Below are 23,299 nucleotides of genomic sequence, written 5' to 3'. Positions count from 1 at the left end.
ATTTGTTTGCGAAATGCTAAATACCATACTCTATTCCGTTCCTGAATAATTGTAACACATATGAACGTTCTTGAAGAGGAGAAGTCTTGTAGTAAAGGAACCAGTTTAATTATGTTTAACTCTGCTTTCCCCAAACTCATCTCACCACAAATTACCTAGGCACATAGTTCCCGCTAGCACACTTTGGAAAACAGTGTCCTAGAGATAAAGACAGACGTCAACCATGTATGGCCAGTGAAATCCAGGAATCCTCAAGACTCATAAAAACTTAGTGAAGCCTCAGGATTGGGGACTGAGCAGTCCTGCATTATTTCCCATAACCCGGGGCACTGTGATAACGGGATGTAACTTTGGTTACCTTCAGCCCACAGCGGTAAGCTTCCACCTTATCCAGATCCAGGCTCACGGTTTCCTCTTCGGTGAGTCTGGCTTCGTACACCTTTAACATGTCTTCTGTCTGCAGGATGGCCTGGAGTAGAGCTCTCACCGTGCATAAGCTGTAAAGAGCCAAGGAGGCCAAGAACATTGTCGGTGATGTAATTAGCCTTTGAAGGTTTGGCTCTGGCCACTATTAATGAAAGAATGTTAAAGCTGATAAAAATTCATTTTGCCTATTTTACAAGCTGCAGGAGGAATAAACTCCCTCCCTCTGCCCCCGCACCATGATTCAGACAGCCCTTGTGCATTCACTGAAGATTTCGAAGTCCTGGCTCTTACAGATATACCTTAGCTGTAAGATGCATTAGATTTCACCACAGTGGAATGAACACCAAGGCTAGACGACCCTCTCTCAGAAGCACAGAAGAGTGTAAGTAAGCCTGTAGTGAGTCGAAAAACTGGAAGATAAGGCCGCAGTGAGTCAAGCATAGAAAGCAAAGGAAGTCTGACAAAATGAAGCCTGAGAACAGCAAAATGTCTGTGGTCGAGGTCAGTCGCGTTTACCTGTTTAAGTAGCCATCTGTAACACCATTGATGTTTTCCAGTTTCTGGAATAGTCCAAATACCTCATTCTGTAAATAGCAGTATTTTTCTGAACCTCTGAAGTTAGCTAGCATATCTTTCAGCTGGTTGAGAACTTCAGCAATTGCTTGAGAATCGTTCTGCACACTCTGTTCAAAAAAAGAAGGAAAGTGCTAGATTTAGCTGTCTGATTCTTATCATCATTTTTTGTCCCGAACAAGTCCACTAAATGGAAAAGACTCAAGAGACAGAGTTGACATTTCATTTCCTTCTTCAGGGAGGCCTTTCCGGCACTGTGTAAACATGGCCCTCTTTCTTAGGGTATCTATCTTGCATTTCCTAATGTGGTGCCCAGGTGTGGCTGAGCAGAAAAGATCCCGGAGCGGGGAGTTAAAACACTGGGGCTACGGTCTCAGCTCTGTCCATGGCTTTGAGCTTTTACCAGCCCCCCTCCCCCGCCCCATCAAATCTCTCCGTGTCAGTCTCCTGTCTATAAATAAAAGTAATTCCACCTGTTTAGCCCGTATCATAGGTGGTTTCAGGCAGCAACCAAATTAATGTTTATGAAAACTTTAAAAATGAACGAAGTACGACGTAGCCTGATTCAGCAACCCGTAAACCAACACAAAGATGGCTTAATCCCCAGCCTGGCAACCTTCTACAAATTTGGAGGCATGGCAAAGAAAAAAGGAAATCCTGCCAGAAGCCTGTTTTCTTGAAAATTAGTGCTTCTTCTCTATAAATATTTAAACCAGTAGTTTTTTTAATTAGTTTGCAGATAAATTCAAATATAGCTGGAATCAAGCAAAACAGTACTGGATGCCTACCTTGAGCTCATTTATTTTCACTGTGATGTGGTGCGTAGACCCTTGGTCTGCTAGAAGGATGTTTTTAAGGGCCATTCTGCCCTCACAGTGCTCCATCTGCCTGCGAACCTTCTGGAGCTCCATCAGCATCCAAGTTTCCTGCTTATCGTTTTCTCTGTTGGTTTCAATCACTTTATTATGGTTGAGATCTTGGCAGGAACTATGATGAGTGATTTCAGTTGTGGTTACTGTAAAAACATGTTAGGACAGCAAAAATCAGAGAATTCCTAGCTAGAAGGGTGCTCGGCCTCAAAAAATACCTATACTGCACAAACTGTAGCTCCCTCCTTTGATTTGATCCGGAAAATTTAGTGTATAGATGACTTTTGATATGTTATTTCCCAAAGAAGTGATTCTGAAACTAGTTGTAAGCAAACTACTTTCTGTTAAAGCTGTGTGTGTGGTGGATACAAAGAGAAAGACGCTGCACACCTGTCTGGTGCTGGGGGTGGCCAGGGAGCTGTATGACCAGGGTCTGGTAGTGCTTCTGGGCATCCGTGAACTGAGACTGCATTTTCCGCTTATCATCATCTCCAAACATCTCCGAGCCCTGGCTGTTTCTGATGAACTCTTGGTAATGTAGCTCAAGGTCAGATATTGTCTTCATGTAATCTTCCTGCCGCATCGTTTTCAGCTGGAAGTAAACCAGGCAGGAGTGTTTGATTGTCCCCATAGCGTGACCAAGAAGAGTGCCGGAAAAAGCCCTATGCTATCGGTGGCTTAAGGCAATACTTGTCAAAGGCTGATGAAGATATAAAAGGTCTTTGGGGCTCCTCGGTGGCGCAGTCAGTTAAGCACCTGACTCTTGGTTTCGGCTCAGGTCATGATCTCAAGGTTGTGAAATCAAGCCCTGCGTCAGGCTCTGCGCTCAGTGTGGAGTCTGCCTGAGATTCTCCTTCTCCCTCTGCCCCTTCCCCCCTCGTGCTCTCTCTCTCTCTCAAATAAATAAATCTTAAAAAAAAGAAAAAGATATAAAAGGTCCTTGAGGATTCCAAGTTTGCTCCTCAGAGCCATGGCAGTGGGTTGTCTATTTTTTTCCTGCAGAATTTTATTCGCCAAAGGAAATATTACTCAGAAGTCGCAAACCTAAAGCAGATCATAGCAAAGCTGCTCTGACTGAAAAGAGAAAAGGGGGAGTAAGGGGAAGCACCAGATGTATCCACTCTGTGCCTCTCTCCTCTCTGCTGGCCCTGTCATCCCTAGAGGACCCCCTTAAGCTAGGATTCTTCAGACCATAACTCAAAAACCACTGATCTAGAGAACGAATGCTGTGGGTGTTATTTCAAGAATTCTATCCCACCTTTTACTTCTGTGATATCCAGTTAGTAATTTATGACCTAGCTTTCCATTACATCAAAGGAGAATAAGATCCAAGGTATTACAGGACCACATGCCTTTTCCATGGTACTTCTGGCTTGTCAGGAAACTGTAATTTGTACTTCTGTTTGTACCAGAGCCAGCCACGTGTGAATCCCTCCCACTCTATGTGGGATGGACCCTAACCACTCAGGCAGGCTGAGCTGACTCTCCTGGTGACATACAAAAGCATCAGCTGCACTGCTAGGAGGTCTGCCTGGCAGAAACAAGCACCACGGGGGGCAGTGTGGAGCCTCCTCCAGGCAGCCCGAGGGGTCCTGAGGATGTACCTTGGCGATAGTCATGGCCCTGATTTTCTCGATGTCGATCATGCAGTAGTGCCAGGACACCAGGCTCTTCATGTTGATGTACAGCTGGTTCCACAGAGCCAAGATGGCCTCATAGTACTGCTCAATCCTAGAAGGCACAAGGGGAAAACACACCGGAGTCCCCAGGAACTAACAGAGTAATGGGCAAGTGTATACTTTTTAAACACTCAACATTTCAAGGGATCTGGACTAAGTTACTCTCCAAAAGTTCATTCTCAGTGAACGACATTCGTAGAGGTAATTCACTTTGTTCTCCCGTTGTTTGTCAGCAACTTTTTAATAGACAGAAGTCTACCACGCAGGATGACAGGAAGAAACCGCTCATGGGATGCTGATGGCTACTGCAGCTTGGAAGCGAGCACGTGGGCTTGTTATGTTACCTTCCTTATTCTGTGTATGGCTGAGGATTTCCATAATAAAAGGTGGACAAGACTCTGCCGCAGACAATCAGTACAATGAATGCTCTACCTGCTTGTTGATGAGCAGGTATTAATATGAAGGGCATTTTATATTTGTGGCTACCTGCAAAATTACTGATAGTCTAAAAAGGGAAGAAGAACTTTGAAACAATGCCCTCAAGATACATGGTAGGAATTGTTTCCTCACAGACATCTGGATCCAGGAGGCACAGAGAACTCCCATCAAAATCAACAATAGCAGGCCAACACTAAACATATTGTAATTAAATTCGCAAAAGAGTGATAAAGAAAAAAATCTTAAAAGCAGCAAGACAAAAGAAGTCCTTAACTTACAAGGGAAAACCTGCAAGGCTAGCTGGAGATTTCTCAACAGAAACTTGGCAAGCCAGAAGGGAGTGGCATGATATAGTCAAGTACTGAATGGGAAAAGGCTGCAGCCAAGAATACTCTATCCAGCAAGGCTGTCATTCAGAGGAGAAGGAGAGATAGTTTCCCAGACAAACAAAAACTAAAGGAGTTTATGACCACTAAACCAGCCCTGCAGGAAATATTAAAGGAGATTCTTTGAGTGCAAAGGAGAGACAAAAAGTGACAAAGACAAGAAAGGATGAGAGAATATCTCCAGAAACAATGACAAAACAAGTAATAAAATGGCAATAAATACATATCTATCAATAATTACTTTGAATATAAATGGACTAAATGTTCTAATCAAAAGACATAGGGTGTCAGAACAGATTAAAAAAAAAAACAAGACCCATCTATATGCTGCCTACAAGAGAATCATTTTAGACTAACAGACAGCTACAGAGTGAAGGTGAGGGGGTAGAGAAACATTTACTATGCAAATGGATGTCAAAAGAAAGTCAGAGTAACAATACTTATATGGGACAAACTAGACTCTTGTTTCTGTATTTTTATCCTGCTTTGGTTAGGGGTAGTAATGGCCTCATGGAATGATTTTGAATGTGTTTCCTCTATTCCATTATTTGTAAGATTTTGATAAAGATTGTCATTAATTATGTATTTTTAATGTGGTCTTGAGCTTTTCTGTGCCAGGAGATTCTTGATTCCTAATTTAACTTTCATTCTTGTTATTGGTCTACGAAGATTTCCTATTACTTGGATTCAAGATTCATGATTCAATCTTGGTAACTCGTACATTTTTAGGAATTATCTGGGGTTTTTTTCCCCCTAAGTTATCTGATTTGTTAGTATATAATTCTTTAGAGTAATCTGTTATCACACTATGTATTTCTGTAGTTAACTGTTGTACTGTTTTCTCTTCCATTTCTCATTTTGATTTTTGAATCTCCTCTCTTTTTTTTCCCCCCTTAGCTAATGTAGTTAAAGCATTGCCAATTTTGTTTCTCTTTTTACAAAAACTGGTCATTACTTTCAGTGTTATGTTATTGTTTATTCTGGTCTTGATTTTATTTATTTCTGATTTTTCTTTGTTCTTTCCTTCCTCTACTAAATTTCAGCTAGGTTTCTTCTTTTCCTGGTTCCTTGTGGTATAATGTTAAGTTGTTTATTTGAACTTTTTTTCTTAATACAAGCATTCACAGGTAAATTTCACCGTAATATCTGCTTTTGCTGCATCCCATAGGTTTTGGAATATTGTGGGGTATTTTCTTTTGTTCTGGGACATATTTTGATTTGCCATTTGATTTCTTATTTGGCCCATTGCTTGTGCAGTAGTGTGTTGTTTAATATTTACATATTAAATATTTACTATTTAAAAAAAAGAATTGTTTCCTCTGGTCCCCGTACACAGTCAGACATTCTCTTTTACCTTCCAATAAAAACTGGAATCTTCAACATAAAGTCACATAACAATGCAAGGGGACCTTCCTGAGGCTCCTTTTTTCAAGGGAGGGGATTTTAGTGAAAAAGAGTATGTCTGTGTTTTTCATATAAGCATTTGCCCTATTTCTCCACACTCGCATTCACGTTGTGGCTACTAGAAACTTCAACAACTTACTTGCACGAGAGGTCTACAGCCAGAGGATTTGGAGGAGGGATAATCAGACCGACAGAAGGGACGAGCATGTCCACACCTCCAGGACCCGTCACATACCACTTGCTGCGCTCATTATTGTCCTTCAGGATGCACTCATCCCCTTTGTGCACGATTTTCTGTAAGGCAAGTGGCCCGTGTTTTGGCTTTACTCATGAGTACACATGTTAATCTTTTTTTCTCAAAGAGAAATAGAGATAAAACTGTGCAAACCATTTGAGCTTTTACCTTATTATTTTTCTTTATTTTATTTTTTCTAAATAGGCTCCACGCCCAGCGTGGAGTCCAACATGGGGCTTGAACTCACAACAATGAGATAATGACCTGAGTCGAGATCAAGAGTCGAATGCTTAACTAACTAAGCTACCCAGGTGCCCCTTATTATTTTTCTTTAAATGAAGGTGATCTTTATACATCCCAACAATACTGATGCTTTAAATAATGCACCAGAGCCTAAAAGGTATGTATAAAATGAATTAGGTAAAGTAACTTTCTAAAAGACAGCCTGGGGAATCCATCAGTAAAGTGAGAAATCCTTTTGTAAAGCAAAAATTCACCCCATGGCTTTCCTATTTTTGTGAGTTCATATTTTACATTTTAGATTTACTATGCAAAGTTACTTGCCTCACACATTCGCTCTTAAAATTTAGAAGTAAAAACAAGAAATTCTGGCATCAGGTCCCCAGAAAAACAACTTTCTAAATTAACTCCACCATCCAAATACCTTATTTTTTAAATTAACTCCATAGCTTCTTGAAAGGGGTACACTTCGAATATGACAACTATCCTCACTGGTGAAATGTAACAAGCTTGATATTTACGTATTTCAATCTCTATTTCAACTTCTCCTCTCCATGCAAGTTCTTAAAATATTTTTTCCTGCGAGAATAAACTCCATTGTTTTAGAACATTTATCTAAGCAACTGATCATATTTCTTAAACCCTCCGTAATTTTTATAAGAAATCAGAGCTGTGGGAATTACATAAATAACTAGTAAAACCAAGTCATCTTTCCATATAGATGCTTGTATTTACCGCAGAGCCCACAGAGTTGATGGGCTCAGTGACTGCAGAAAATCTGCAATGATAGTCACTTCATATGCAGCATAATGGTCACATTTCTCATTTCTTTTATGTCAGAAATTCAAAGATCTTTCAAGAAATTTAAAGACTTTAAAATCTAAGATTTAAAGGGTGATCACAAATAAAGTTTTGCATATTAGAAGAAGAAAAGTGTTAAGACTTAAAATGAATAGTCTAGGGACGCCAGGGTGGCTCAGTCGGTTAAGCGTCTGCCTTCAGCTCAGGTCATGCTCCCAGGGTCCTGAGATCTAGCCCCTCGTCGGGCTCTCTGCTCAGCGGGGAGTCTGCTTCTCCCTCTCCCTCTGCCCCTCGTCCCACTCCCTCTCTCTTTCTCTCTCTCAAGGAAATAAAATCTTTACCAAAAAATAAAATAAATAAAAAATAAAATAAAATAAATAGTCTATAAATAACCGCTGTCCTAATTATTAAAAACCGTGCTAGGACTTAGAACAGAGCTGCTGCATTTTTCCACAGCTTGCTGCTTTGTGTATGAAAGAAAGGCATTTTCTGTGCTGCTCACTGAAACCTGGATTAAACTCGACTCCCTCTATTGACAAAACTCTCTGTGTAAAGAAAGGGAAAACTTGGGCTTCATTCTGAATAACCGAGTGCACACCTGGTCTTGTTTGTAGTCACAGAGAGCCCTGAGAATGATGGGTTTGTTGCTTCTATAGTCTGGGTTCCGTGGTTTCAGCTGCACGATCTTCTTGGACTTGTTTACCAAGTTCTGTACCTGACGCTTGTATTCAAGGATTTTCTCTCGTTCTTTCTGCAATTGCAAATAAGATCGTGTTTTCATCACATAAATACTCTGTGAATTTCAGAGAAGAGCTGCAAGTGACACCAAAATAGCTGTTACGATATGACAAATAAGAAATTGCTATCATTGTCTGAGCTCCAAAAAGCTACAAATTCCTCTATGGGCAGGGACTCTCAGGACCTTTCATAATGAGCCACTTCGGAAGCTACAGAGCCGTGAATTGAGTGGGCGGGAAAGACTATCATTGTGTGAAAAGCCTACGTAGATGGAATTTGAAGTATGCTTTTCCAAGGGAAATTTCACGCCAAGTAATCAGTATTCTCTCTGTTTTTGCTTTGTGATGATACCTCCAGCTCTTTGATCTGTTCCAGCAGGCGCTGCAGGGGCATGTTCTTATCACAGGGGTACTTCTTTCTGATGGAGTCCTGAAGGCCCTTCAGGTAGGCTTCGGTTGACTGGGCCTCTTCAAAAAACTATTAAAGATGAGCATGATCGCGTGTTAATGAAAAGGCAGTCAGTAAACAGCAACATCTAGCATTTCCATGTCAAGGACTACCTTCCCGGAGTCTATTTAACAGGTAGCTAATGAAACGATATTAACTCATGGGACAGCAAGAGACATCTGAGTGACTGGTGCCCAGGTTACCAGTCTGTGCTGCTCTAAACTGAAAGCCAATAAATGGTATTTGTAAAATATTTTGAAGATTGTTTTTGGTGCTTTAAAAAAATACATTCCAAAAAATAAGGTATTAGGACCTAAACGACAATTAAATTACCACTAAGCATAAAAACCTGAAAGTAGGCAGCATTTTCTTTGAGGTGAACGTCAATGCACTTGGTGATCTGAAGAATCCAGCTCCACTGTGTCTGAAGAGTGTCCATATAGGCCTGAAGCAAGAAAACATCAGCTGTCACATCCGTTCTTTGATAGATATGTGAGTCCGACTGAAAGCTATGAAACATTTTTTTATCAACTACCAAACCAAGCAAATGTTTTTCTAAAAAGTGAAAACAGAATTTCCCAACAGGGAACTCATGGTACCGTAGAAATTAAACTTTAAAACCAGTTTTAGCAAATAGATACCATTAGGAGTATTTGTCAAAATACTCAAATGGCATCGCTACCGACCAATCAGAATTAGAGTAGACACTAGATGTGACACTGGAGCAGGGTCCTTCCACTGCACCCTGTCCCCATACAGCTGCCAAGATGACGGGCAAGTCCAAGGAACCCATGCAGAGGGCTTGAGGGTCTTAAGGCAGTGACTCTCACCAACTGATAGGAAAATACTTCCAACCAATATGGCCATACCAGTTGATGTCATACCAGCTAATGTCAGCCTTGAGCACAGCCCACAGATGGCAGCCTAGGGCAGAGGTCAGCAAGCCACAGCCCAAGGGCCACATCTGGCCCACTGCCTGCATTTATAAATAAAGTTTTATTGGGACACAGCCATGCCTGTTCACTTACATATTGTTATGTTTGCTTTCACACTATAATGGCAGAGTTAAGTAATTTCGACAGAAACCAAATGGTCTGCAGACCTAAAATGTTTATTATTTGGTCCTTTCCAGAAAAGCGTGCCAACTGCCAGTCTAGGGTGCTGATCCCAAAATATATAAAATAAACTTGTCATGGCTTTATGACAGATAAGAATCATTCATCTGTATAGTCTTTACAAAAAGTTCCCTTTTTTCTCTAATGAAAATATAAATCTCATGAAGCCTACCTCAATTTTGTCTGAAGCCGGATGCTGATTGAGGACAAGTTGGTCACTTTCTTGTTTAAGCTTATTGAGCTCTTTTTCCTTAACTTCCAGTTGGCTCATGCGTATCTATAAATGAAAGAAAAGCAAACACTTCAGAGCAAGTCACCATTAGCCTTCCAGCACTTCCGCCATGTTGAAGGGAACTTAGAACACAAAACTGCATTGTGGAAATGAACAATGTCAAAGAATTGTGTTATGGTTTCCTCAAGAATCATAGCATTTTTAAGACCAAAAAGGACGTTTGAGGTCATCTAGTACATGGCAGAGGCCACACTGGTGACATGTCTTTTTTTTTTTAAAGATTTATTTATTTGACAGAGAGAGATAGCGAGAGAAGGAACACAAGCAGGGGGAGAGGGAGAGGGAGAAGCAGGCTTCCCGCAGTGCAGGGAGCTCCATCCCAGGACCCTGGGAACATGACCTTAGCCGAAGGCAGACGCTTAATGACTGAGCCACCCAGGCGCCCCCCTGGTGACATGTCTTGCCCAAAGTCACACATAAGTTTTAATCCACCATCCTACTGTGCTACACACCCTCTGGGATATCTGAATGCCTAATTCTGACTCGATCTGCTGACTTCCAGGATGTTAAGCAATGCATTGCCCCTCTAAAGTCACCGGAAAAGCTTCCAGAAAGGAATGGCTCTCCATGACCATTTCAACAGAGGCTGAATGACAAAGGAGTTGATTAAGTTATTTCAAGGCCATTCATCCCCATCTCAGGGCCCTCCCAGGCAAGAGCCTCACATCTACAACCAGGAGGGGTGAGCTTACAGAGAAGGCCTCCTGCTTCTGGGCAATGTTGGTGTTCCGATCACTCCAGTCATAGAGCAGCTCCTCCTCCTCACAGTCATTGATCCACATGATCTCTCGGGACGTGGCCTGGATGATGTTCTGCAGCTGTCGTAGGTGATCCATCCTCTCAAAGGACGCTTTCTACACAGGAAGTTCAAAAGCAGCATTAGGATCACAGCATGCACATTAATGGTGTTCTCTGCAGATTCCAGAGATAAGACTGTGTGGTCCCTTTCACATAAAAAAAAAATTTTTTTTAATTTTTTATTGTTATGTTAATCACCATACATTACATCATTAGTTTTTGATATAGTGTTCCATGATTCATTGTTTGTGCATAACACCCAGTGCTGCTCCATGCAGAACGTGCCCTCTTTAATACCCATCACCAGGCTAATCCATCCTCCCACCCCCCTCCCCTCTAGAACCCTCAGTTTGTTTTTCAGTCCATCAACTCTCATGGTTCGTCTCCCCCTCCGATTTCCCCCCCTTCATTCTTCCCCTCCTGCTATCTTCTTAAAAAAAAATTTTTTTTAATTAATTAAATAAATAAATAAATCACATGAATCAATAAAATGTTCACTGACCACCTAGTATGTAAAAAAAGACCCATCCAAACTTAACAATGAACAGGGAGTACTTTTAGATTCAATGGAATAACCTAATTCAAGAGGGTCTTGATTCAGACACTGATGTTTGGGTTCAATAATTAGTTTTAGATTACAAAGGGAAAATTAGAATCTTAAAAAGATAAATTAAGCTTTTCCTGCCTTCTTCCGCACTCCCAAAATTCAAGGTACCGTTAGTCACACCCAGACCTAACAGGACAATTGTGTCACAGCTAGCCACATTATTTAAAAAGGATCATTGCCGGGGTGCCTGGGTGGCTGAGTCAGTTGAGCTTCTGACTCTTGATTTCAGCCAGGGTCATGATCTCAGGGTCCTGGGATCAAGTCCTGCGTCGGGTTCTATGCTCAGCGGGGAGTCTGCGTGAGGCTTCTCTCTCTCCCCCTCCCCCATCTTCCCCTGACTCAGGCGCGCTCTCTCTCTCTCTGTCTCTCTCTATAAATAAATAAATAAATAAATAGGATCACTACCAACAAAGAAATACTGAAAAGGTGAAGATTGGGTGACACAAATAGGCAAAAAAAATGGCAATAGCTCTTCTTCTTACCAGACCAGTGAATTGATTTCCATTTTGTCATAAAATGGTGATGATGGTCTAAGAAACTTCTATCTGGGGAAAGTAAGTCTTATTTTTGCTAATACTTCATAAAAAGGCTACCATTCACAAGTGAAAAAGCTTTATCTCTTTAATTGCAAGTATTTAAAATAGGTGCTATCTATATGACGCTCAACTTACAAACAGAACAGCGCTGGGTACTGTCTTCAGAAAAAAATCTTCTAATACTCACTTCTAAAGGAAACGCAGCAGTAGAAATGAAAGTCGCATCTACAGGCCCTAAGTATATACTTCCAGGTACTCCCATGGTCATTAGGTGCCTCACGCCCAGGCGTGCTCCATTTTAATGGAATGGAACACAGAGATGTCAGAAATAAGTCAGCTTACCAGCAGGTTTTCATACTCCTCCTCCAACTGGTAGATGGCAGATTTCTCACGCTAGAAGAAGATAAACAGTGAGTAATTCTTTAATTCCCCTTGTGGGTTGGTATACAAACAGCAACCCTTCTCTACCTCCTTTTTGTCAGATAATGACTTCAGATCACTCAGTAGAAAGAAGTGTTTGCTCTACAGAAACTTTTACCCACAGGGACCTTTTCCCAGTTGGATGTGAAGGCAACCCCCACCCCCTCCACTGGCCTGGGGGTACCATCTTTTAGATCTTAGAGAAAAGAGGGAGGAATTTGGTCAGATACTCAAGTGAACAAAAGTAAGGGGAGAAAAAAAGGCAGAAGTGAAGATGAGTATCTCTGGTCTAAGTAAAGAAAAAAAAAGTGAGGGATTTAGAAGCATGAAGATCTGGGGGGAACCGGGCACTTAAAACCGGGTGATTATTTCATGCTATAATTCTTGACCCAGCTTCAAGCCAGTCCTTTCAGCAAAGGAAAAGTGTCAGGAAGAGACACATAGAAAAGAATTCGCCAAGCACACAAATCTCTACGATTGCTGTGCTTTGTCTATTTGAAGAGATGCTCTGCTTTCTGAAGAAAAAACAAACAAAAAACCCGACCATCCCCCAAAATACTCATCTACAAACTACACACAAATCCACATGTGTATGCCCTTCGCCTTTTGCTAACCTCTTCCTTAAGAGTTAACACAATCTCTACTAGGTCTATCTGAGTCCACTTCCCCATTTATGAAATGGGATTTTTAGAAGTTTCCAGTCCGTTGGGGAAGATATCTTGGGCTAATGTTTACAGACAAAAAATGCCCAGGATTGAGGAACTACACAATCCTTAGGTATGCTTTTTCAAGACTCTAAAAATGAAACATCTCAAAGTACCAGGTCGGCTTTGATTTTGTCCAGTTGCCAGCGATAGTCCCCGATGGTGTTGTGGATGCTTCTGTGGCTGCTGATGTGCTGCTCCACTGAGGCCAGGTCCACGCCCCAGGCCACCAGATCCATCTCCGCCTGCCGAGGGAAAGAGAGTGTGCCCTTCATGTCCGATCCTTTGCATCTGATTCACTTTACCCAGAGCATCAGGGGTCAGAGCACCAAGGGACATACATAGCTTCCATTCCGATAAGACTGAAGATGTCAATATTCAATATTTTCAAAACCAAAAAAATTTTGTAAAGGCTTGGAGTTCTCAACAGCAAACGGGGCTGGTCCGCAACTTGTTGACCCCCAGCTCACCATGGCTGAGGACAGGTGATGCAGGAATGAGATGCTTGAAAGCTAGATCATGTCCTCTGAAGAAAAAAAAATCAACCTGGGTAGAAGTGGTGTGTGTGTGTGTATAACAGGTGTGCATATCTACGTATGACACGTTAGAAATTACTGGTAGAAGTTTCTATATTCAGTCATTTTAAACTGCTAATACTTCATAAAAAGGCTACCATTCACAAGTGAAAAAGCTTTCTCTTTAATTGCAAGTATTTAAAATAGTTCATTAAGCTCAGTCATGTACTATGTCCCAAGCTAAACAGCCAACTTAAACGTATTTTTCATTGTTTATTCCTTTAAATTGTTTTGATTCCTGTAATTATCAACTCTTTAAACTCAGCATTTACCATTACCTTTCAGGACGCCCAACTCCCCATAACCCATTTCAAAGAGAAGTTACCATAGAGCATACTCAAAGCTCATTTCAATTAATGTTGGCAATATTAAGATGGTGGATTTATTGGGGAGAAGAGATGAACAGACATTTCTCCAAAGAAGACATACAAATGGCTAACAGACACATGAAAAAATGTTCATCATCATTAGCCATCAGGGAAATTCAAATCAAAACCACCTTACACCAGTTAGAATGCCAAAAATTGACAAGGCAAGAAATAACAAATGTTGAGAGGTTGTGGAGAAAGGGGAACCCTCTTACACTGTTGTTAGGAATGCAAGCTGGTACAGCCACTTTGGAAAACAGTGTGGAGTTTCCTCAAAAAGTTAAAAATAGAGTTACCCTATGACCCAGCAATTGCACTATTGGGTATTTACCCCAAAGACACAGATGCAGTGAAAAGAAGGGCCATATGCACCCCAATGTTCATAGCAGCAATGTCCGCAATAGCCGAACTGTGGAAGGAGCCAAGATGCCCTTCAACAGATGAATGGATAAAGATGTGGTCCCTATATACAATGGAATATTACTTAGCCATCAGAAAGGATGAATACCCAACTTTTGCATCAACATGGATGGAACTGGAGGAGATTATGCTAAGTGAATAAGTCAAGCAGAGAAAGTCAATTATCATATGGTTTCACTTACTTGTGGAATATATATAAGGAATAACATGGAGTACATTAGGAGAAGGAAGGGAAAAATGAAGGGGGGGAAATCAGAGGGGGGAGACGAACCATGAGAGACTATGGACTCCAGGAAACAAACTGAGGGTTTTAGAGGGGAGGGGGGTGGGAGGATGGGTGAGCCCGGTGATGGGTATTAAGGAGGGCATGTATTGCATGGAGCACTGGGTGTTATGCGCAAACAATGAATCATGGAACACTACATCAAAAACTAATGATGTACTGTATGGTGACTAACACAACATAATAAAATAAAAAATAAAAAATAAAAATAAATTAAAAAGATGGCAGATTTATGTGAGCTCTTTAAAAGTCAAATCTGACTGCCTTTCTAATTTGAGTCTCCCCCACTTCAAATTTAAGAACGCCACATAATAAGAATCAAGCATTCTATTCCACAAGCCTATCATCTCATCTTTCTTTTGCACAAGCTCATGTAAATTTCCAAATCACCTGTGTCATCTCTTAGACATGCCAAGGGCAAACATTCCAGTCTGGTATTGCAGCAAGAACATAACACACATTGTTCTAAGCCACATCCATGTCCTAATACACTTGGCGAGCCTTCAGAGAGGGGAGACATTTCAGCCAGACTGTCGAAAGTTACCTAGGACTTTGACCTGTCCCTCCCTCAGCTCATTTGGGCTTTAAGGCAGAAACAGATGAGTACACTGGGAAGTTAATGAGATGACTAGGCTCCCGTGCCCGCCCCTCATTACCAGCCAGGAACCTGTGCAGTATCTGACCTGTCCATCAACAGAAGCACAAATCAGGGAAACAAAACAAAAGCCTGGCACAGGAGATGTGTGACTGCCTACTTCATGGGGCCTCGAGGGACGGGACGCTGCTCCCTTATCAGCTAGCTGGGCCCGCAGCTCAGTCCCCTCGGGAGTGAGAAAGAATGCGGGCTATGCTTGGGGGAAGAAGGATAAGAGGGAAAGGGCCCCAGAGAATCCCGGAGCAAATGGGCTGTAAGTGATAAAAAGACTTTTAGTTCCTTTGAACCCCTGGGGGCCAGCTGATCTGAAGTGCTTCGCTCATCAGTTGCACCTATTAAAAAATACTCCCCCACCAAGACACAAAACTGAGCCCACGAGATAACGCCATTTTCCAAAACTTAAAAAATGCTGAGCCTTCGCGACAAAGGAGTCTCACAGAGCTACACCCAACGTGAATGCGGAAAATGACCAATTATGAGCTGTCCTTTTATGTAACTGTCATACTAAGGAGAAATTAAGGGATTTGATGTTTCATAAATTATTTGGTTCAAAGGTTGTCTCACCTAACATCACTTACAATGTAGTTCAAGCCCCATCAGCTCTGCCAAGCCTTCTTTTCAGGGCTCCATTCCCCAGGGCCCAGAGCACTACCCCTCCCCCAGCCCTATCTGAGCAAGATTTTATTACAGCTCAAATAGCAATTAACCCCACACTGCTCTGGACAGAAATGTGGCATGTGGGTGTACATGTCTTGTTTTCTTCAATAATACTCACTTTCAGGACTAAGAAACACAGTTTTTGAACACTCACTTTCAGGTATGGTGCCAATACATATAAAATTTAGCTCAAGAAATGTGTGTTCAAAGATCAAAAGGGAATTTGAAAACATGCAAATAGGACTATAGTTAGGTTTCTGGGATTATTACTGACTTTTCTCCTCTATAAGCCCCACCTTCTGTGATAGTATTGCATAGTCTTTATGCTAAGTGGAAGAAAAACTTAAGTAACTGATTGAATGAATGTATAGACCCATAAACCCTCACCACCACTTAGGAAAGAACACATACAAAAAATCTCAAGTGGTTGAGGAACTTTAGAACCACTGCTCAACTGGTCCAACAACAAGCAGTAAGACCAATACTTCTTACAACCACAACCACATGGCATCACAAACGATGTCTGTACAATTTATCAGTCGAACGCATCCACCTTCTCCAGAGAAGAGTGGTTCACTAGCATGAGGTTTTAATTATACAATTCCCATCTACATGATTCTGGCATATTTCTAGTGCCACCTGTTCATCAAAGGGCGTAATGACCACATAAAACCACACAACAATAATTAGCAGGTGAAAACACTTTGTAGAAACTGCAGTTGCAGTATACTTTGGGAAGCAAAGTATACTTTGGTGGCCATTATTTCGCTCCCCTCCCACACCCGTGATGTAATGATTGCACAAGAACAACTGATACCTCAAAAATATAAGGTGAGCAACTGATGAGCCCAAACCAGAATATCCAGTTTTACTGTGTTTCCAGCTCCTCTGATTTAACATTTTAAATGAACTTCCACGACATTTTTAAGTATCTATCAGTAACATAGATGAGGTCACTTATGACTCAGGTAGAACAATGAAGTTTTTAGCACATAAACTCCAACACATTTTCAGGTTGTGAACGGTAAAAGCTAGATATTCAAAATCTACTAATTAAGTTATACCTGTGCGGTAAGTTTTGACCAGAAAATAATGAGGCTCATTTCCTAAGCCACAAGAAAAGAAAAAAAAAAAAAAAAAAACTGTCTGAAGTTTTATTTATTTCAAAATAGAAGCCTTCAATTTAAATTATATACGAGGCGGGGCGCCTGGGCGGCTCAGTCGGTTAGGCATCCGACCCTTGATTTTGGCTCAGGTCATGATCTCAGGGTTGTGAGATCAAGCCCTACATTGGGCTCCACACTGGGCATGGATACTGCTTAGGACTCTCTCTCTCTCTGTCCCTCCCCCACTCACTCACAAGCATGCACACACTCTCTCTCTCTCTCTCTCTAAAAAGTAAAAAAATAAAAATAAATTGTATATGAGGAAAATACGGAAAACAGCAAGTTTCTGCTGCCAGCTGAGATCCCAGACCACTCTGTGGCCAGACCACCGGGGCTGACCCTGACCCACTCAGGCTTGGAACATTCGAGAATCAACTTTGTCTGGAAGCTGCTTACCCTCTGCTGTCTCATCCACCCCAGACATTCGCTGGTGAGGCGCTTGGTGAATTCATCCCACCCAGAGCCACTCTGACAGGTGTACCCTCCACCACCCTTAGAGCTGGCCCTTCGGACTCGAGGGACGCTGATGGCTTTATAAAGGGCTCGCATTTGCTCCTGGAGCTGAAGCAGTCTGAAAAGAAAGAAACACAATCACACTGTTGCAAGAAAACAGCCTATGACCCCATGTTCTGGGCAAATGTCCCCCCTTCTGAGTCTCCTTTATTGTCAGGATGGAGGTCACAAACGTTTGATTTGAAGAATTCTTTACCACACGACTTGAATTCTCAATCACATACAAAATCCTCAATATTGTGACGCTGAGTCTGAAACATCACGGGAAAGGTAGCCGGCTTTGCCTAACCTGGTAGCACCTTCTGCTTTCCCCCCAGATTTCACCCGGGGAATTAGCCTCGTATCCTGGGCCCCAGGTACCGTGACAGCAAAATCAAGACTACCCGTCTCTACTTTAACCTGCTTTCCCAACTCTACAAGTCTCATTTTTGTCTGCACGAAACAGCGCTTGACTTGGTATTGGACTCTTAAAAGTCAAATGCTGTGCCAAAGGCCATTGCTGCTTCCCAAACGGAGGTCCGGTGAACATCTCGTAACATACTCAACCCTTCGGTACAAGCCCGCTCCTTTGGGCGCATCTATGTAATTCTGTTCATGGCAGCTTTGTGATTCCACATGAGGTGGAGGCAGTGATCTTAGTCAATTTGGACACAGTAGCTACAAAATACCAAGTGAAGCTGTGCTCCCTTCGAGGGAAGACCTGGGCCGTGGGATGGAGCGTAAGTGGGGACGCCCGCCTGCATCTGTGCTCTGTGGTAGGAGCAATACCTTTTCTGATAAGCATCACAGGGCTGGCCCATCTGTCGCATCTCTCTGATCAAGCTATCGGTGATTTCCATCTGATCATTGGCCTGGGCAAAACACTCATCCAGTTCTCTGCTCCGAGCCAGCTGTATTCCATCTCCGTATTTCAGTTCCTGAAGGAAAGAATTCACATGAAGGAAACACGTGGAGAGAATGCTTCACTTGTGTTCATGCTGGAGAGAAAAGCTTCACTTGTGTTAATGGAAGCAAAACCTTCTGCTGTGAACTTAACAAATAGTCTAAGTTTTCCATTTTGCACGTGACTGCAAAAAAAAAAATTCCTAACTGGAAAATTACCTTATTGATTTGAGACAGGTAGGTAAATATAGAAGGATTCATGAAGCGAAATTTGTTTTGTGTTTTAAATTTTTACTAGGCTTTTAAAAGCGTGTTTATGGAACACTGATCTTTCCCTTCCTTCAATGTGTTAAGTGCTATCTTTCATATTTACACAGGACGTTCAGCCAATGGGAATTTCACTGGGGTAAGAACATGGTCCTATTATACTGGATAAGGTCTTATCCACACAAGCTGAGCTTTTCCTCCATCTTATAGGATCACAGTTTTTCAGTTCTTAAAAAGGAAGCTATCTAATTCATTGTCTTGGGCCAATCGATTTCCTGCTTCTGATGATGCATGACCCTTATATGAGATGTCACCTGTGGGGAAACTGGGTGATGGGCACACAAGAGTGCTTCTGTGCTATTTTTACAACTTCTTGTGAGTCTATAATTATTTTAAAATTAAAAAATGGTTTTAGAAAAGGAAACCGTCCTCTTTTACAGGCAAAGAAGCCTGCTGCTTCAGGACCATAAAGCTCCAGCTTTCCCTTAGAATTTTACATTTGCTGCTTTGATTGGGCTTCAGCCAAATGAACCTTCTTTCTCTTGTGTGATTCAGAAATGGTAGCAAATACGCTACATTTCCCTGACGTTATTACACTTCGGTGCACATAAGTAGAAACACACTGAGAACATGATGCCAGGTAAACTTTGGGAACCACATGTGAAATGTTTCCGTAGCCACTACACATCGTGTCCAGGTCAGGTGCTCAACATTAAGTCGCCGGAGCCTCCCGTTTTCCTTTAGGTAGGGGAATCACGGCTCTGTGATGAGGAGTGCGCTAAAATCAGAGACTTGAAACGACCAGAACTAGAACCAAGCTAGTTTGCTAAGCCCCAAATATCCTTGTACATGGACTAAAGTAAGGTTATTTTTTTAACTGGGTAAAATAAACCAGAATGCACCTAAATCTCTAAAATTGAGAAATTAGAACATTAAGATATTCTCCAAACAGAACCCTTAAAATTCACTTGGTTAAAATCCCTCCTTATATTTAACAGGGGTACTTTGTGATGGGCCAGATTCCAGGTCTAACCCCTACATGAATGTCCACATCAGGGAGACTGGAACTCAATCCTTTCATGGGGAGATACAATAAATCAGGGGAGGGAGAGAGAAGGGGTCTACAGCCCCACCATTCTCTAGTCTGTTTTTAGCAAACCCATGGCAAATTCGAATGCTAGCTACAGTGTTTTAAAATAAAAACTTTACACATACAACATCGCAGGGTCCAGGATTTCTAAGCCTGTTTCAATGAGAACCTAAGCTAATATACAGAAATATCATGAGGCTTTCATAAAGGCTACCATTTTCCTCAATTTTTAATTGCATGTTTTCTGTCTTTCTTTCTTTCTTTCTTTTCTTTCTTTCTTTCTTTCTTTCTTTCTTTCTTTCTTTCTTTCTTTCTTTCCTTCCTTCCTTTCTTTCTTTCTTTGTTTCTCAAATAGAATTGTTCTCACAACATGGTGACATACACATGTCAGGTTGTGTTTCTAGGAAGAGAAAGCATTACAATAATCACACAAATAATAATAAATGAGGGGTTGTTGCAAATCCAAAAGGGTGGCCATCTGTAGTGTAAACATCTGCTGGGGAAAACCTGGATGAGCACTGGTTCCCATTGTTAAACCAACATTACAACTAGGTTAAGAAGATATACATCCGGGCGCCTAGGTGGTTCAGTTGGTTGGGCGACTGCCTTCGGCTCAGGTCATGATCCTGGAGTCCCGGGATCGAGTCCCACATCGGGCTCCCTGCTCAGCAGGGGGTCTGCTTCTCCCTCTGCCCTCTTCCCTCTTGTGCTCTCTGTCTCTCATTCTCTCTCTCTCAAATAGATAAATAAAGTCTTTAAAAAAAAAAAAAAAAGATACACATCCCTCTCTGGTTCGTTTTGAAAAAGATAATCTCTAAACCCTAAGTGTGCGAAGGAGGGGCATGAGTGAGGAAGCACGGGTCAGGGGGATAAGTCGAAGCGAACTGGGAACAAAGCAAGATGTGGCTCATGCTTGAGCAGGACAAGCAAGCTCACCGGCTGCACGATCAGCTCTGCCCGCATCAGACAGTCCGCGCAGTTCTGGAGAAGTTCCTGGATGGTGTTCTGGTTCTGATGCCTGGACATGGTACCGGTTTGACTGATGAAACAAACACAAAAAAAGCAGGCATGGATTTTTTTTTCCCCATTTCGAAATCATTTCGAACTTTCAGAAAAGTTGCAAAAAATGCAACAAAAACACTCCCTTGGACCCTTCACCGAGATTCCCTAAATGCTAACATTGCTAAATTCCTTTATACCCCTCTTCCCGCCTCTGTCTGTGTATTTATCTATGGATACATACGCTTGTCTGAACCATTTGAAAATCATCATAAACTGTTACACCAAAATATTTCAGCATATGTGTCCTAAGAATAAAGACATTCAATTATATAACCACAGTACAACTATCAAAATCAGGGCATTTAAAACTGATTGAATACGATTTGCTAATGAAGAGAACATTTTCCAATTTTACTAAATAGCCCAATAATTAGCAAAGTTGGTTTTTTTTTTTCCAGGTCCAAGATCCAACCCAGAAATAGTCCCTTGAGTTGTAAAAACACATTTCTAGCTGCTTATCTATCACCTTTCCCGCTTCATCCCACAATAATTGACAATGTGGAATATCTGCACGAGCCCCTCCAAGGGCAGACCTCAAGGGATCAGACCCAGAGCATGAAAGTTTCACTGGCGAGTCTGGCTGAGGAAAACAGTAAGAAGCATGAGATGAGCTTATTCTACAAAAATATTTTCTGCAATCACAGTAAGACAATAATGATAAAGAAATACGGTGTCAGGAAAGTGATGGGAAATGTAAACCACTTTAATGCAAAAACAAGCCACTTTTCCTTTCAAGGTGACCCTATGGAATATTTTTCTCTACAATGATAGTCACCCAAATGTACACCTCAAATGAAACGCTTTTTTAAAAAAAGATTTTGTTTATTTATTTGAGACAGAGTGAGAGAGCAAATGAGCTGGGGAGAGGGACAGAGGGAGAAGGAGAAACAGATTCCCCGCTGAGCACGGAGCCCAACGAGGGGCTCGATCCCAGGACCCCGGGATCATGACCTGAGCCGAAGGCAGACGCTTAACCAACGGAGCCACCCAGGCGCCCCAAAACATTTTCTGGTAGATGCATGGCAGAAACCTTAAAAGAAACCTGGTGTTGTAGATGTGCCATATCTTAAAGAAAAAGACTGCAGGAATGTAATGTGCTCCAGACACAAGCAAAAAGAGCAAGGTATAATAAAAACAGTCTTGCTTGTTAATTCGCCAAGACACATTATGCCAGGGCACAGCCTCCTATAGCTTAGTTTAAGAGAGATTTAAAGCATATTAAATTATTGTTTAATGTTCAGGAAAAGGCCTCCTGAACGCGCTGCAAGAAGCCTGAGTTCCTCACAGGGCCCCAGAGCCACCCAGGCCCCTTCAGCCAGGGCCGGCCTGCACCTGCAGATAAAACGAATGGTCTGATGCCTGTTTGATGTACTGCACTTTCTCCCCTGGTGTATGGACCTGCGTGTGTGTGGGGCGGGGGGGGGGTGTCTGTGTGTGCTGTAAAGAAAGAGTTTCACTGTTTTAAAAAAAAAAAAAAAAAAAAGGTCGGGGGGAGTTGTAAAACCCAGGCTATACTATGCACAGATGGGGTAAAATTGCAAGAGATTTCTCCCACGGTGCCTGATGCTGCATCTTTTCACACTGGAGAGGCACTGACTTTCCCTGCCACCTCTTTGCCGGCCCTCCCTGCAAGCAAGGCTCCTCAACAAGCAAGGCTCCTCAACAAGCCGGCACTAGCTGATGTATGTGGGTGAGGACCCAAGCTCTCCCTGGGAACCGCTCCCAGATGATGACACGGCTCCTCCAAGCAGGCCCAGGCAGAACGCTGCCGAACGGCCCACCTATCAAAACCAGCACGCCCCACCCCTCACCCCCCATGAATGCAGCCTTCTCTTCCTTCCACACAGAATTACACAGGAAATCTGGCACATTACATCACTGACATGTAAACAGGACTCCATCAGTTGTCACAACTTGTGCAAAATTCCAATTGCCTTAGAATCACAGGAAAGAAATTCAAGAGACAAAAGGAAAAAATTGGGAAGTACAAAAAGCTCATTTAGAACCCTAGGATGGATAAGGAATTAGGAAGGTCCTGTGTAATTATCTTTGTTTTCTTTCTTGAACGGGGATGAGAGTACCTTTGTTTGGAAGCATTTAGTGATTGTTTTCAGCAGTCTGGTTCCCACATAGAAAGCCAGTCCTCAGTTTATAAATGAAGGGGCTATCTCTTAGTGCAGTGGAAAGTCAGGGTCCCTTAAATGACTTAATAACTCATGCTGTTATAAAAAGTATCACAAATTGAGCTGTAAGACAGAGCTGATAGGGGAAACTGGGTGAAGGGTCTATGAAAACTCTCTAGTAGCTTTGCAACTTTTCTGTAAAAGTGAAATTATTTCAAAATAAAAGTGTATTAAAAAAAAAAAAAAGCAGGGAGGCCAACTCAGCTGTGAATGAATGGACCACAGTGTACATACAAGTCTTTTTAAGAGTGAGTTTATGACACTAAATTCTAAATTCATTTGACAACAAAATATAAAACTCACCAGCTTCTTGGAAACCAACTATTAGTTACATGACACAGAAATGAACTGTATCCAGCAAAAAGGGAGGTGAGGAAGTTAAATGTTGGCTTAAAATACTGGTGGACTTTCTACATTTTTTTTGTCCCCTCCTCCTTTTAGAAGACATTCGTCTAGAGAGTGGTTGACAT

At 41.9% G+C, this 23,299-nt stretch overlaps 1 protein-coding gene across 2 annotated transcripts in view; it reads right to left on the bottom strand.

Moving 5' to 3' along the window:
- DSP (desmoplakin) overlaps positions 1-23,299 on the bottom strand; it is a 45,813-nt gene that overhangs the window by 12,252 nt on the left and 10,262 nt on the right. For both annotated transcript variants that reach the window (XM_035030817.1, XM_035030816.1), the window contains exons 2-17: positions 20,521-20,623; positions 18,114-18,262; positions 17,229-17,403; positions 12,825-12,953; positions 11,927-11,977; positions 10,336-10,497; positions 9,524-9,628; positions 8,586-8,681; positions 8,141-8,266; positions 7,650-7,802; positions 5,915-6,069; positions 3,473-3,599; positions 2,259-2,460; positions 1,788-2,014; positions 943-1,109; positions 359-497 (exon numbers count right to left, since the gene is read on the bottom strand). In XM_035030817.1, the coding sequence (XP_034886708.1) occupies positions 359-497; positions 943-1,109; positions 1,788-2,014; positions 2,259-2,460; positions 3,473-3,599; positions 5,915-6,069; positions 7,650-7,802; positions 8,141-8,266; positions 8,586-8,681; positions 9,524-9,628; positions 10,336-10,497; positions 11,927-11,977; positions 12,825-12,953; positions 17,229-17,403; positions 18,114-18,262; positions 20,521-20,623 (2,266 nt within the window). The remainder of the gene's footprint in view (positions 1-358; positions 498-942; positions 1,110-1,787; positions 2,015-2,258; positions 2,461-3,472; positions 3,600-5,914; positions 6,070-7,649; positions 7,803-8,140; positions 8,267-8,585; positions 8,682-9,523; positions 9,629-10,335; positions 10,498-11,926; positions 11,978-12,824; positions 12,954-17,228; positions 17,404-18,113; positions 18,263-20,520; positions 20,624-23,299) is intronic.

The sequence above is a fragment of the Mirounga leonina genome, unplaced genomic scaffold, assembly GCF_011800145.1.
Source record: "Mirounga leonina isolate KUSES-001 unplaced genomic scaffold, KU_Mleo_1.0 Mir_366, whole genome shotgun sequence".
Classification (NCBI taxonomy): Eukaryota; Metazoa; Chordata; class Mammalia; order Carnivora; family Phocidae; genus Mirounga; species Mirounga leonina.
Note: the sequence above shows the minus strand (reverse complement) of the source record. Positions and strands in the feature narration are given on the sequence as shown.